Source organism: Neomonachus schauinslandi, chromosome 9, assembly GCF_002201575.2.
Source record: "Neomonachus schauinslandi chromosome 9, ASM220157v2, whole genome shotgun sequence".
In the NCBI taxonomy this organism is placed as follows: domain Eukaryota; kingdom Metazoa; phylum Chordata; class Mammalia; order Carnivora; family Phocidae; genus Neomonachus; species Neomonachus schauinslandi.
This window is the reverse complement of record NC_058411.1, coordinates 8,099,738-8,113,709: the sequence shown is the minus strand read 5'-3', so window position 1 is coordinate 8,113,709 and position 13,972 is coordinate 8,099,738. Positions and strand designations below refer to the sequence as shown.

General features: G+C 43.8%; 1 protein-coding gene across 4 annotated transcripts in view; it reads left to right on the top strand.

Moving 5' to 3' along the window:
* The window catches only part of AK7 (adenylate kinase 7), a 67,847-nt gene that overhangs the window by 19,113 nt on the left and 34,762 nt on the right, over nt 1-13,972 (top strand). For all 4 annotated transcript variants that reach the window (XM_021679685.2, XM_021679686.2, XM_021679684.2 and 1 more), the window contains exon 5: nt 5,225-5,335. In XM_021679685.2, the coding sequence (XP_021535360.1) occupies nt 5,225-5,335 (111 nt within the window). The remainder of the gene's footprint in view (nt 1-5,224; nt 5,336-13,972) is intronic.

Below are 13,972 nucleotides of genomic sequence, written 5' to 3'. Positions count from 1 at the left end.
AATAACTAGTTCTTTTTTTTTTTTTTTTTTTTTTTTTTAAAGATTTTGTTTATTTATTTGAGAGCGAGAGAATGAGACAGAGCACATGAGAGGGGGAGGGTCAGAGGGAGAAGCAGACCCCCCGCCGAGCAGGGAGCCCGATGCGGGACTCGATCCCGGGACTCCAGGATCATGACCTGAGCCGAAGGCAGTCGCTTAACCAACTGAGCCACCCAGGCGCCCCAACAATAACTAGTTCTTGAGTAAGGGGACTTGACAGCGCCATCTGTCACAGATAGTTCGTCCTAGATTCACCTAGTAATTTGGGTGGCCATCTGTGTTAGCTAATTGGCTTTATGCAGAGGAAAAACAAATCTTTCATATCTTTACGACAGGAGTTGGTTCTGCAGCTAAGCACGAGGTGTGCAGCAAAGTTAGGCTTCTACCTTCCCGCAGAAACTGGAAGACAAGAGGTGCTCTCTCCCTTGATGTTTACATTTCAAAGAGGTATCTCCCAGGTCCTTGAGAAAGACCTTTCCTGGTTAGAAAGCTGGCAAGAGGCATATTTTGCTTCTAAAAAAACTCACATGCTTGGGGCGCCTGGGTGGCTCAGTCAGTTAAGTGTCCGACTCTTGTCTTCGGCTCACGTCATGATTTTAGAGTCCTGGGATTGAGCCCTGCATCTGGCTCCATGCTCAGCAGGGGGTTTGCTTGAGATTCTCTCTCTCCCTCTGCCCCCACCTCCCTCTATCCTGCTGGTGTGCTCACGCACGCTCTCTCTCTCAAATAAATAAATAAATAAAATCTTAGGGGGAAAAAACCCACATACATCTCAAAGAGACAGAGAAAGAACTTACAAACTTTTTATTAAAGTATAATGCTCTAAGAAAAAAGGATGGGAGAGGGCGCCTGGGTGGCTCAGTCGTTAAGCGTCTGCCTTCGGCTCAGGTCATGATCCCAGGGTCCTGGGATGGAGTCCCACATCGGGCTCCCTGCTCTACGGGAAGCCTGCTTCTCCCTCTCCCACTCCCCCTGCTTGTGTTCCTGCTCTCGCTATGTCTCTCTATGTCAAATAAATAAATAAAATCTTTAAAAAAAAAAAAAAAAAGATGGGAGAGAAGCCTCTTCCCTCGTTGTCAACAGGGAGAATGAAGCTTCTTATTTTTAATTTGTACATGTCCTTAAAATATACATACAAAGAGAAAGAGAGAAACAATGAGAAAAGAATGTGATAAAAATTTAAAAATCAGTGGATCTGAGGGAAAAAAATGTATAGGAGTTCTCCATGTTGTTTTTGCAAACTTTCCATGAATGTGAAATTATGTCAGTGTAGAAGTTCACAAATAAGTAAAACGTAGTAGAAACACACTGGGAGCAGAAGAAAGCCTGGTGGGATTTCAGTTTTCCCTGTTTTTTTTTTTTTAAAGATTTTATTTATTTATTTGAGAGAGAGAGAATGAGAGAAAGCACATGAGAGGGGGGAGGGTCAGAGGGAGAAGCAGACTCCCTGCCGAGCAGGGAGCCCGATGCGGGACTCGATCCCGGGACTCCAGGATCATGACCTGAGCCGAAGGCAGTCGCCTAACCAACTGAGCCACCCAGGCGCCCCCCTGTTTTTTTTTTTTAGATTTATTTATTTATTGAGAGAGTGAGCTGGGGGGTGGGGTGGGGGCATTTGAGCGAAACCCCTTAATGAGCAGACTCCGCACTGAGCACGGAACTCGACGTGGGGCTCGATCCCACGACCCTGAGATTGGGACCCTGAGATCAGGACGCGTGAGCTGAAACCGAGAGTTGCACACTCAGCTGACTGCCTCACCCAGGCACCCCTCAGTTTTCCATTTGAGGCACAGTTGCATTAATAGTCTCTTTTAGGGTTTTTGTGCAAGTTACAGGTGACTTGTGATTATGAGTTGAGCTCAGCTAAATCTCTAAGGACAGGACATCAGAGGATCTGATAAATGTGAGGCTCTGCAAACGTGGCTCTCTTTGTTGCTCAGCCCCACACAAACACTGAATAAGACCATTTGAGCGAAACCCCTTAATGACTTCTTTAAGGCCTATGACTGCTCCTTGCCCAGAGATGTTCATCATCCCGGTTGTGGTTATGGTTGGAAGAGGAAATTCGAATATCTGTCCTCAGTGTCTGGTCATAGAGATGACTGGTTCCTTCTTTTCTAGGGGCAAGGAAGCAAACTGAGCCCAAGCTGGTCTGAAGGCCAGTTTGTCCCCCAAAAATCTAATTGAAGGGTGTGGGGCAGAGGAAGACTTTGGCATCAGTGGAAATCAGGGCTTTCAGGTTGCAAGTAACAGCTGGACTTAGCTGACACAGAAAGAGGAAGTTGTTTTAAAGATATAGCGATGTCTACAAAAATCCACGGAGAGGCCGTTGGGCATCAGAGATTGGGAAATCTTAACAACTGATGAAACTTGGTCCTAGGAAGGTAGGGGTCATTAACAAGATATGTTAAGCTGGAAAAAATCACTGTGTACTCATGACTTTAAGAAAGACAGATCTTCAGCTCTGTCATTATGAAAAATGGCTCACCAGCAGCCCTCCTGGGCCTCCCTGAGATACAGTTGTTCCTCCCTAACACTGCTTTTTAGTACAACTAGCTCCAGGACACTGTGGAAGGTACTGGATTCTGTGTTTTGGGTCAGTAAAAACCTGTGTAAGCCTGGAACATATCTTTGTGGCTAGAAAGCTGAGACATTTTCAGAGATGCCATGGGCAGTGCTGAGAGTCCAAAGGGGGGCTCCCCACTAGCCCCGTGGTAAAGGGTGAGCATCACGAAAATAATTTTGTGTGCTGGGCATTTCCCATCTGCCCCTTCAGACCCAGTCTCCACTTTTCTCCACCCTGCTCTGGCCTCACAGGCTAGGTCAGCAAGCAGGCTTGCCCTCTCCTGCCCACTGGGTTTGGCCAGTGGGGAGTGGGGTGAGAGGATGAGGGAAAGGAGAAGAGAGAAGTCAGGGTATTTATCCTGTGAACTGGCAGGCTGAGCTCTTCAACCAACATCACTGTGCCTATGGGGCGGCCTGTCCCCTCGTCTCTAGGCCCTAATTATTGCTGGCTTCCTCTTGACTTCGGGACCTAGGAGTGGTACAGAGCACCCCATTACTGACTCCAGGGTATCTGATTCCCCCTCACCCTGTCCACATCTTTGTAAATAATCCTGTTTTTATTTATTTATTTTTAAGATTTTATTTATTTATCTGTCAGAGAACGAGAGAGAGAGAGCACACAGCAGGGAGAATGGCAGGTGGAGGGAGAAGCAGGCTCCCCGCTGAGCAGGGAGCCCGATGCGGGACTCGATCCAAGGAACCTGGGATCATGACCTGAGCCGAAGGCAGACGCCTAACTGACTGAGCCACCCAGACATCCCAATAATCCTGTTTTTAAACTCTCCTCAAATTACCCACTTTGAGTGTACTTTTTATCCTGCCAAGACACCACCCAACACATTGTGGTTAACTGAAATCCATTGAGTTGGTGAAAAGCCATGACTTCATTATGCAACTCAAAAGAAAAAGATGAGCGTGGATTGGTGTAGACACTGCTGGTCCCCTGGCAGCCACCCCTCCTCCCCCGTCTTCCTTGCCAGCAGAGTCCTGATCTGTTCAGGTGGTCACACTGCCCATGAGAGCCAGGGAAGGGGGACGCTATCCCCAGCTCCAGGGAGAAAGCCTTATGAATCCAAATGAGCCGTGATGGTCCCAGTCCTCTCACCAACGATGGGCTAAGGGCAGGCGTGCAAGCTAATTCCAGAATGCCAGGGAGTAACAGCCAAACCCCAAACGTGGAGAATGTCTTAGCCATGGTGAAAGTTTATTCCTTACTCGTATGCAACATATGACAGGTGTTCCTGATGAATGAGGAATTGTCCTCCCAACTCTGATTCAAGACCCAGGCTCCTCTCACCATCTTCCAGAGTGGCCTCTGGAACCATTATGCAAACCTACATCAAGCCTAGAGACCCCGGGTAGAAGGCACAAAAGATCATGCACAGCAAGTTTTCAAGCCAGGCATGGAAGACATGAGCATCCCTTCTCTAAATCCCTTTGACTAAAACCCAGTCACATGGCCACACCCAACTGGGAGAGAGCCCGGGATATGTCATCTAGCTCTGTGCCCAGGAAATCAGTGTGGTCCAGGCTCTGGCACAGAGAGAAGTCCGCTAGGAGACCTCTGAAGGGCTCATCCCTGCTTAGAAGATGCAACCTTCTTCCCTCTGGGGATATTGTCCACTCTGGACTTGACACTTACACATGGAATGCTCTTAGTAACATAAGGTTGATTTGAGGGGAAGGGCAATGTGGAAAATAAAAAAAAAAAACAAACCCACAAGTTAGATTAAAATATGAAACTATATATGTTGCAAGAACTATTAAGAAATGGGTTTAAAAAAAAAAAAAGAAAATGGGTTATTTTATTTACCCAAAGGATACAAACATAGTGATTCAAAGGGACACCTGCCTCCCAATGTTTATAGGCGCAACGTCCACAATAGCCAAACTATGGAAAGAGCCCAGATGTCCATCAACAGATGAATGGATAAAGATGTGGTGTATATACGCAATGGAATATTACTCAGCCATCAAAAAGAATGAAATCTTACCATTTGCAATGACGTGGATAGAAGTGAGGGTATTATGCTAAGCGAAATAAGTCGATCAGAGAAAGACAATTATCACATGATTTTACTCATATGTGGAAGTTAAGAAACGAAACAGGATCATAGGGGAAGGGAGGGAAAAATAAAATAAGACAAAAATCAGAGAGGGAGACAAACCATGAGAATCTTAACTCTAGGAAACTGAGGGTTTGGGGTTAGGGGGAGGGGTTGGGGGTGGGATAACTGGGAGGAGGGCACATGATGTAATGAGCATGGGGTGTTGTATGCAATGGATGAATCCCTGAACTCTACCTCTGAAACTAATAATACACTATATGTTAATTAATTGAATTTAAATAAAATAAAAAATTTTTTTAAAGAAATGGGTTATTTAATGTCTTTAAAAGAAAGACATTTAAATTTTTTATTTTGCTTAAAGTAAGTATAAATGATAACATTTGGCTAGCTAAAACATTTTAAAGGGAGTTGAATCACTGAAAAAGTAAGCAGTAGCTTTTCCGATGCTTTATTTGAGCTCTCCGGAACACAGTTGAGGCAGCATTTGGGGCTTGGAAGTTTTACGTAGCTCTAAGCTTTATGTCTCAAGTCTGGCTTTCTGTCTTTCATAGGATGATTCTGAGATTCCATTTACTGAAGAGGATTATCGAAGAAGAAAACACCATCCAAATTTTCTGGACCACATAAATGCCGAAAAAATGGTTCTCAAATTTGGAAAAAACGTAAGTCTGGAGTAGTAAAGCATCTAGAGTAAGAGAAGTCCTTTCTGAGGCAGCTCTCGGTGCTCATGGCTAGGGTTGGGCCATTGCACGTGTATCTCAACTCCTTACACGTCTCTGTGTCTAGTTTCCTTGTCCTCACACCCACAGACGTCTGAGCTTCAGGCTCACCCCAGGATGCGCTGTCCGGTGTTGGTCCAGCCCACTAAGTTGACAGCCTTGTGTTAGGTCCCCAGGAGAGCTCAAGCCCTCACCCACTAAGGTGTGGGTCCAAAGAGTCCCTTAGCCCAGAAGAGGCAAATAACTCAGAGTCAGAGTGGGGAGGAGGGAGAGCTGCTTTTTCCCTTTTTCCAGAATCTCCCTCACCTGCTTCTTACAGCAGAAAAGTGCGTATTAACCTTACCTTACAGATCCAGAGAAGAGGCCTTCCAGAAGTTAAATAACTAGCTCAAGGTCACATAACTAGGATTTGCTGAGCACCGTCCTGAGCACTTCTTGGCCCTGTCTGATCCACTCCGTACAACAACGGTGTCATATACATACATAATTATCCCCATTTCACAGATGCGGGCGCTGTGGGAAAGAGGTGCCAAGTGGTAGAGCTGTGGTTCAGCCTCAGACCCATCAGACCGCAGAGACGGCGGGGTTTATTTTTATTTTATTTTTTTCTTGATTCCAAAGCTCCATCATTCACGGGCAAGGTCCAGATCAACCTGTTACTAAGATATACCTACAGCTGAGAAACTCTTGTAAACACGAATAGCTTCTTAGCCCTCTGCTGCAGCAGAATTTATCTTTTTGATACATAGATATTGTAAAACCATTGTATTTCCTATCTTTTGTCAAAATAGATAATAGGAATGCCCTGGTGATGAATGAGTTTACTAAGAATTATTGAGGGTTTCCTCACTAAGTGCCAGGCCCTGCGCTAAATGCTTTACTTATGGTAGTTCATGTAATCCTCGTGTATCTCCTAGATATCCCTCAAAATTCTGTGAATCAAGGGCTATTATCATCATCCTCATTTAACTTATGTAGAACTTATGTAGAACCCCCAAACCTCTAAAGGTTCCATCCACCACGTTTTTCCCATGAGCAGAGAACCCACAGTAGTGATATGTAATCATAGCTCTAACGTGACACCTAGTGGTCTCAGAGGATATTATGATAGGAACATTGTCTCCTATTTTTTAATAAAACAAAAACAATTTTTTTTTTAACTCTGGCAATACAAACACTGCAAGTATAAAATATTTAAGGTTTGTTTTTTTAAGATTTAATTTATTTATTTGGCGGAGAGAGACACAGCGAGAGAGGGAACACAAGCAGGGGGAGGGGGAGAGGGAGAAGCAGGCCTCCCGCTGAGCATTTAAAGGAAATAACACCCAGGATTTGGAGTTCTAGCCCCTTTTCTACCCATTAATTTATGACCTTTGCTAAGTCATTAAAGTTTTGGAGTTAAATGAGTAAAGGCACTAGACTAGACAGGTCTAAATTTCTTCTAATTCCAAATCTTGTGAGTATATTATTTTATTAAGCATTGAGCATTGCCCCAGATAGAGAATCCATGATTTCTTGATAATTTATGTTCAATTATCTAGATGATCAAACACACACAAATAATTTATGTGATAGTCTAAAGTGGAGAAATCTTACCATTTTAATGTTTTCTTATAAAAACATTAAATTTGTCTCATGCTCTAAATAATACAAATCAAAACTTTATTTTAAAAATACATTATTCTGGGGGCATCTGGGTGGCTCAGTCAGTCGGACCCTTGATCTCAGCTCAGGTCTTGATCTCAGGGTTTTGAGTTCAAGCCCCAAAGTGGTGGGGTCTTTGGCTTTAGAATCAAGGTAATGCTGGCTTCGTAGAATGAGTTTGGAAGTTTTCCTTCCATTTCTAATTTTTGGAACAGTTTGAGAAGAATTAATATTATCTCTTCTTTAAATGTTTGGTAAAATTCCCCTAGGAAGCCATCTGGCCCTGGACTTTTGTTTGTTGGGAGATTTTTGATTACTGATTCAATTTCTTTGCTGGTTATGGGTCTGTTCAAATTTTCTATTTCTTCCTGTTTCAGTTTTGGTAGTTTGTATGTGTCTAGGAATTTATCCATTTCTTCCAGAGTGCCCAGTTTGTTGGCATATAATTTTTCATAATATTCTCTTATAATTGTATTTCCGTGATGTTGGTTGTGATCTCTCCTCTTTCATTCATGCTTTTATTTGTTTGGGACCTTTCTCTTTTCTTTTTGATAAGTCTGGCTGGGGGTTATCCATTTTATTAATTCTTTCAAAGAACAAGCTCTTAGTTTCATTGATCTGTTCTACTAATTTTGTTTCTGTATCATTTCTTTCTTTCTTTTTTTTTTTTAAAGATTTTATTTATTTATTTGAGACAGAGAGAATGAGATACAGAGAGCATGAGAGGGAGGAGGGTCAGAGGGAGAAGCAGACTCCCTGCCGAGCAGGGAGCCCGATGCGGGACTCGATCCAGGGACTCCAGGATCATGACCTGAGCCGAAGGCAGTCACTTAACCAACTGAGCCACCCAGGCGGCCTGTATCATTTATTTCTGCTCTAGTTTTTATTATTTCCCTTCTTATGCTGGCTTTAGGCTTTATTTGCAGTTCCTCTTCTAGCTCCTTGAGGTGTAAGGTTAGGTGTGTATTTGAGACTTTTTTTTTTGCTTTTTGAGATAGGCCTGTATTGCTATATACTTCCCTCTTAGGACTGCCTTTGCTACATTCCAAAGATTTTGGACTGTTGTGTTTTCATTTTCATTTGCTTCCATGTATTTTTTTTATTTCTTTTTTTGATTTCCTGGTTAACCCATTCATTCTTTAGTATGATGTTCTTTAACCTCCATGTATTTGTATTCTTTCCAAATTTATTCTTGTGGTTGACTTCAGATTTCATAGCCTCATGGTCTGAAAATATGCATGGTATGATCTCAATCTTTTCATACTGGTTGAGGGCTGATTTGTGACCCAGGGCTGATTTGTGACCCAGGAACATTCTGGAGAATGTTCCATGTGCACTCAAAAAGAATGTGTATTCTGTTGCATTTAGGATGAAATGCTCTGGCTATATCTGTTAAGTCCATCTGGTCCAGTGTGTCATTCAAAGCCATTGTTTCCTTGTTGATTTTCTGCCTACATGATCTGTCTATTGCTATAAGTGGGATGTTAAAGATCCCTACTATTATGGTATGATTATCAGTGAGTTTCTTTATTTGTTATTAATTGATTTATATATTTGGTGGCTCTCAAGTTGGGGGCATAAATATTTACAATTTTTAGATCTTCCTGTTGGATAGACCCCTTAGTTATGATATAGTGCCCTTTTTCATCTCTTGTTACAGTCTTTGGTTTAAAAATCTAGTTTGGGGGCACCTGGGTGGCTCAGTCATTAAGCGTCTGCCTTCGGCTCAGGTCATGATCCCAGGGTCCTGGGATCGAGCCCCGCATCGAGCCCCACATCAGGCTCCCTGCTCTGCAGGAAGCCTGCTTCTCCCTCTCCCACTCCCCCTGCTTGTGTTCCCTCTCTTGCTGTGTCTCTCTCTGTCAAATAAAATCTTTAAAAAAATAAAATAAAATAAAAATAAAAAAAGTAAAAATCTAGTTTGTCTGTCATGGAACACTACATCAAAAACTAATGATGTACTGTATGGTGACTAACAGAACATAATTTAAAAAAAAGAAAGTAATAAATAAGCAAATAAATAAATAATAAAATCTAGTTTGTCTGATGTAAGTATGACTACTCAGGCTTTCTTTTGATGTCCATTAACATGATAGATGGTTTTCCACCCCCTCACTTTCAACCTGGATGTGTCTTTAGGTCCAAAATGAGTTTCTTATAAGCAGCATATAGATGGGTCTTGGGTTTTTTTTATCATTCTGATACCCTGTGTCTTTTGGTTAGAGCATTTAGTCCATTTATAGTTAGAGTAATTATTGATAGATAAGCATTGACTGCCGTTGTATTACCACCTGTAACGTCGCTGTTTCTGAAGATTTTTCTCTGTTCCTTTCTTTGTTGCTTTTGGTCTTTCTCTTCCACTCAAAGGGTCCCTTTAATATTTCTTGCAGGGCTGGTTTAGTGGTCATGAACTCCTTTAGTTTTTGTTTGTCTGGAAAACTCTTTATCTCTCTTTCTATTCTGAATGACAGCCTTGCTGGATAAAGTATTCTTGGCTGCATATTTTTCTCCTTCAGCACGTTGAATATATCCTCCCACTCTCTTCTGGCCTGCCAGGTTTCTGTGGAGAGATCTACTGCTAACCTGATTTGTCTTCCCTTGTAGGTTAGGGATTTCTTTTCCCTTGCTGCTTTCAGGATTCCTTCCTTTAAAGATTAATTGGTTGATTGAGTTAAGAGAGAGAGAACACAGAAGGAGAGGGAGAAGCAGACTCCCCGCTGAGCAAGGAGCCCAATGCGGGGCTCGATCTTAGGACCCTGGGACCATGACCTGAGCCAAAGGCAGATGCTTAACCAAATGAGCCACCCAGGTGCCCCAGGATTCTTTCCTTACCTCTATATTTTGCAGACTTTACTAGGATATGTCTTGGTGTTGGCCAGCTTTTGTTGAATTTGATGGGAGTTCTCTGTGCCTCCTGGATTTAGATGTCTGTGTCCTTCCTCAGACTAGGGAAGTTTTCAGCTATAATTTGCTCAAACAAACCTTCTGTCCCTTTTCCTGTCTCTTCATCTTCTGGGACTCCTATGATACGAATGTTATTACACTTTATGCAGTTGCTGAGTTCCCTAAGTCTACATTCATGATCCAATACTTTTCTTTCCCTCTTCTTCTCAGCTTCATGACTTTCCATACATTTTATCTTCTGTATCACTGATTCATTCCTCTGCTTCTTCCATCCTTGTTGTCATTTCATCCAGTTGGTTTTGCATCTTTTTTTTTTAAAGATTTTATTTATTTATTTATTTGACAGAGAGAGAGCACAAGCAGGGGGAGTGGCAGAGGGAGGGACAGGGAGAAGCAGGAGCAGGGAGCCTGATGCGGGGTTCGATCCCAGGACCCTGGGATCATGACCTGAGCTGAAGGCAGACGCTTAACCGACTGAGCCACCCAGGCGCCCCTCGGTTTTGCATCTTGGTTACAGCATTTTTTTTTTTTTACCCGACTAGTTTTTAGTTCTTTTATCTCTGCAGTGTCTTCTATGTTTTTCTCAAGCCCAGCTAGTATCCTTATAATCGTTATTTTCAATTCTGGCTCAGGCATATTACTTATATCTGTTTTGATTAGATCCCTGGCCATGACCTCTTCATGTCCTTTCTTTTGGGGTGAATTCCTCTGTCTTGTCATTTTGTCTAGGTCACTGTTTGAGTGTGTGTGTGTGTGTGTGTGTTAGGAAAGCCTGTTATATTTCCTGCTCCTCAGAGTAATGGCTATATTAAGAAGAGGTCCTAGGGCGCCTGGGTGGCTCAGTTGGTTAAGCGACTGCCTTCGGCTCAGGTCATGATCCTGGAGTCCCTGGATTGAGTCCTGCATCGGGCTCCCTGCTCGGCAGGGAGTCTGCTTCTCCCTCTGACCCTCCCCCCTCTCATATGCTCACTCCCTCTCATTCTCTCTGTCTCAAATAAATAAATAAAATCTTTAAAAAAAAAAAAAAGAAGAAGAGGTCCTATACTGTCCAAGGCCTGGTGCTTCAGCAAGTGTTTCAGGGCGTGCACTTTGTTGTGTTTTTGCTGCTCCTTCCCTCTAGTCGGTCCTCTGAAGAGTTTCTCCTGCAGTGGGGAGTGTTTGAACCTTGTCCACAGTGTGGTAAGTTTTAACTAGGTGTGTTTTGGTTTGCTTGTTAAGAGGCTAGATCCTCTTTTCCATAGAGCTGAATCTTTGCAGCACTCTATGATCAGTAAACTTGGTGTGAGCAAGGGGTTTGTGCTGGTCCTCTCAGGAAGTGGCCTGCTGCTCTGGTTCTCAGGCTGACTTGCCCTGGAAAAGATGCACCTGCAGAGTGCAGGGGGTGGGGCTTGGCTTAATTGGCTCCAGCCTCCACTGGGGGGCACTGCGTTGCTCAATGAAGTCTGTCCACGCAGGGAGAAAAATAGCATTACCCCTCTCTCTCATCCCCGAATAGCAGAGGTCCCACCCACCACTGTTCAGGAAGCCCCCACAGAAGAATGAACCATCTCCCCTCTTGTGTCCCTAGCTTCCATCAGATCCCTGCCTTCACCCTGTCTGTGTCCAAGCTGTCTGCCCGCTAGGCAGCACAGTACTCCTGTGTTTTATCGCAGGTTCACAGCTGAGTTTCAAAACTCCAAATCTGAGGCACCTGGCGCACGTGCACCTTTGCTGATCCTCCGGGGGGAGGGGCTCCCCGCGTTGTGGCTGGTGCTGGTTTGTCCCAGGAAAGCAGTCACACAACCGTGCGGCAGTTTGGGGTTTATAGTAAAGTGTGGTACAAAGCCAGCACCAAGGTAGACTGCGCTCAGCAGGTGTCTCTGTTCCTATGCTAATGAACAAGGCGGCACACTGGTGCCTGCCAGCTCTTTTGTCCCTGCAGAGGCTGTGCAACCACTAACATTCCCCAGTGCACTCTGAGAAGGGGACCACTGTCTCCCAGTGTGACCCAGGGGATCCTCAGACCCCACCGCCCACTCCCTCCTTCCACGCAGGAGCACGGCTGTGCCCCCCAGGTCCCACCCAGCAGTAGCACAGACTTCTAAAACTTCCGACTTTGGGCTCCACTGCTTGTAAAAACTTGCAGTCATCAGTCGCTCTAGTTTTCCCAGTCAGTGGTTTTGGGGAAGTGTTTCTCTTGTGCAATCCCTGGCATGCTGCTTTCTCTGTTTCTCTCTCTCTCTTCTCTCCGAGATCAAGGCTCCCTCCTTTCTGCAGCACCCGTGATTCTTTTCTCCCTGGAATCATGTCTCTGCACCTCCTACCTTCCATAATGTGGCTTCTTTTGTCTCTCTAGTTCTGCAGTTTGTTCTCTCAGCGTTCAGATCGAGTTCTTGGGTGTTTAGAATGATTTGATATTTATCTAGCTGTGTTGGAGGGATGGAAGCAAGCATAGGGTCCCCTTACGCCAGCTTAACTCCTCCTCTAGTGTCTTTTTTTTTGTTCATTTTTCACCGAATTGCCTTTTGGTCAGAGGATGTGGTCTGGGCGGTGGCGATTCTGTAGTTTTTGGTGAGATGCTTTGCTCCGTAGTACACGGCCAGTGTTGTTTTTATTTTAAATTCCATATGGACTTGAGAAACCTGTGCGTTTCAAACCTGTGTGCAGTTGCCATATATGTCTACTTAGGTCAAGTTTCTTTTCTTTTCTTTTTTTTTAAAGATTTTATTTATTTATTTGACAGAGATCGATAGTGAGAGAAGGAACACAAGCAGGGGGAGAGGGAGAGGGAGAAGCAGGCTTCCTGCCGAGCAGGGAGCCCGATGCGGGGCTCGATCCCAGGACCCTGGGATCACGACCTGAGCCGAAGGCAGACGCTTAACGACTGAGCCACCCAGGCACCCTAGGTCAAGTTTCTTAATGGTGTTTTGCATGTCTTACTAGTTTGGGGTCTCCTGAATCTATCAATTACTAGGAAGGGGTATACTAAAAAATCTCCCACTATGGAGTAAATGTATCCATATCTCCTTGAAATTAAGTTAGATCTTTGCCTTGCTCATTTCAAGGCACAGTCCTGTAACCCCTTCACAGTGTGAGACATTGTTGGAATGAAGCTATAAAGTCATTTTTTTCTTAATAATTGGGAGCAGGACAATATTTCTAGCCAAGTCTGCAGCTTTCCAGACCATTCTCAGGTATTAATGGAGTCTTTTCTAGTCCTTACAAAGGCTCAGACAGGTTTAATACTAAAGTCATGAGTCTATCATCTGATTTTCAACTTCTCTCTGGCCAACTCAGCCTGACTCAGCCTCACATGAATGCAGGAGGGAGGGAGGCTAAGACGTGATCAACTCTCCTTTCTCCACCTTAGTCAGCCCCCTTCTCTCCTGTTCTCTGTTCCTTGCTCTACCCCCTGCCTATTTTTTTTTTAAGATTTTCTCTATTTATTTGTCAGAGAGAGAGAGAGAGCACAAGCAGGGGGAGTGGGAGGCAGAGGGAGAAACAGGCTCCCTGCTGAGCAAGGAGCCCAGTGCGGGACCCCATCCCAGGACCCTGGGATCATGACCTGAGCCAAAGGCAGACACTTAACCGAATGAGCCACCCAGGCACCCCCCCCCCGCACCTGCCTATTCTTTATCATCATCATCATCACTATCCTGATCATCTTGTTTTTTCCCTTTGTTTCCCATTTCTTTTTTTGTTTGTTTGTTTCCCATTTCTTAATTTTTTCATCATTATAACCGTATTTATTTCAGAATCTCTACTAATTTATTTTCTGAACACAATGCAAGTCTGATTTCACTCATGGTGGATTGCTCCCTCATCAGTGTTATAATTTTGGTTTGTGAGCCCATCTTTAGTAAGGTCTTTCAGTACAAAGTTTCTATTAGTAAGCATATTTTCTTGTGATTTCTGGAATTCCAGTTATAAAGATAATCCTGTAATTTGGCATGGATTTTTAAAAATAGCATCTCTTTAAATTGTCGACATCCATTTCTTTATAACTCATCACCCCTAAAAACCTCATGTAAAAGAATTCTCAGGGAAAAGTGG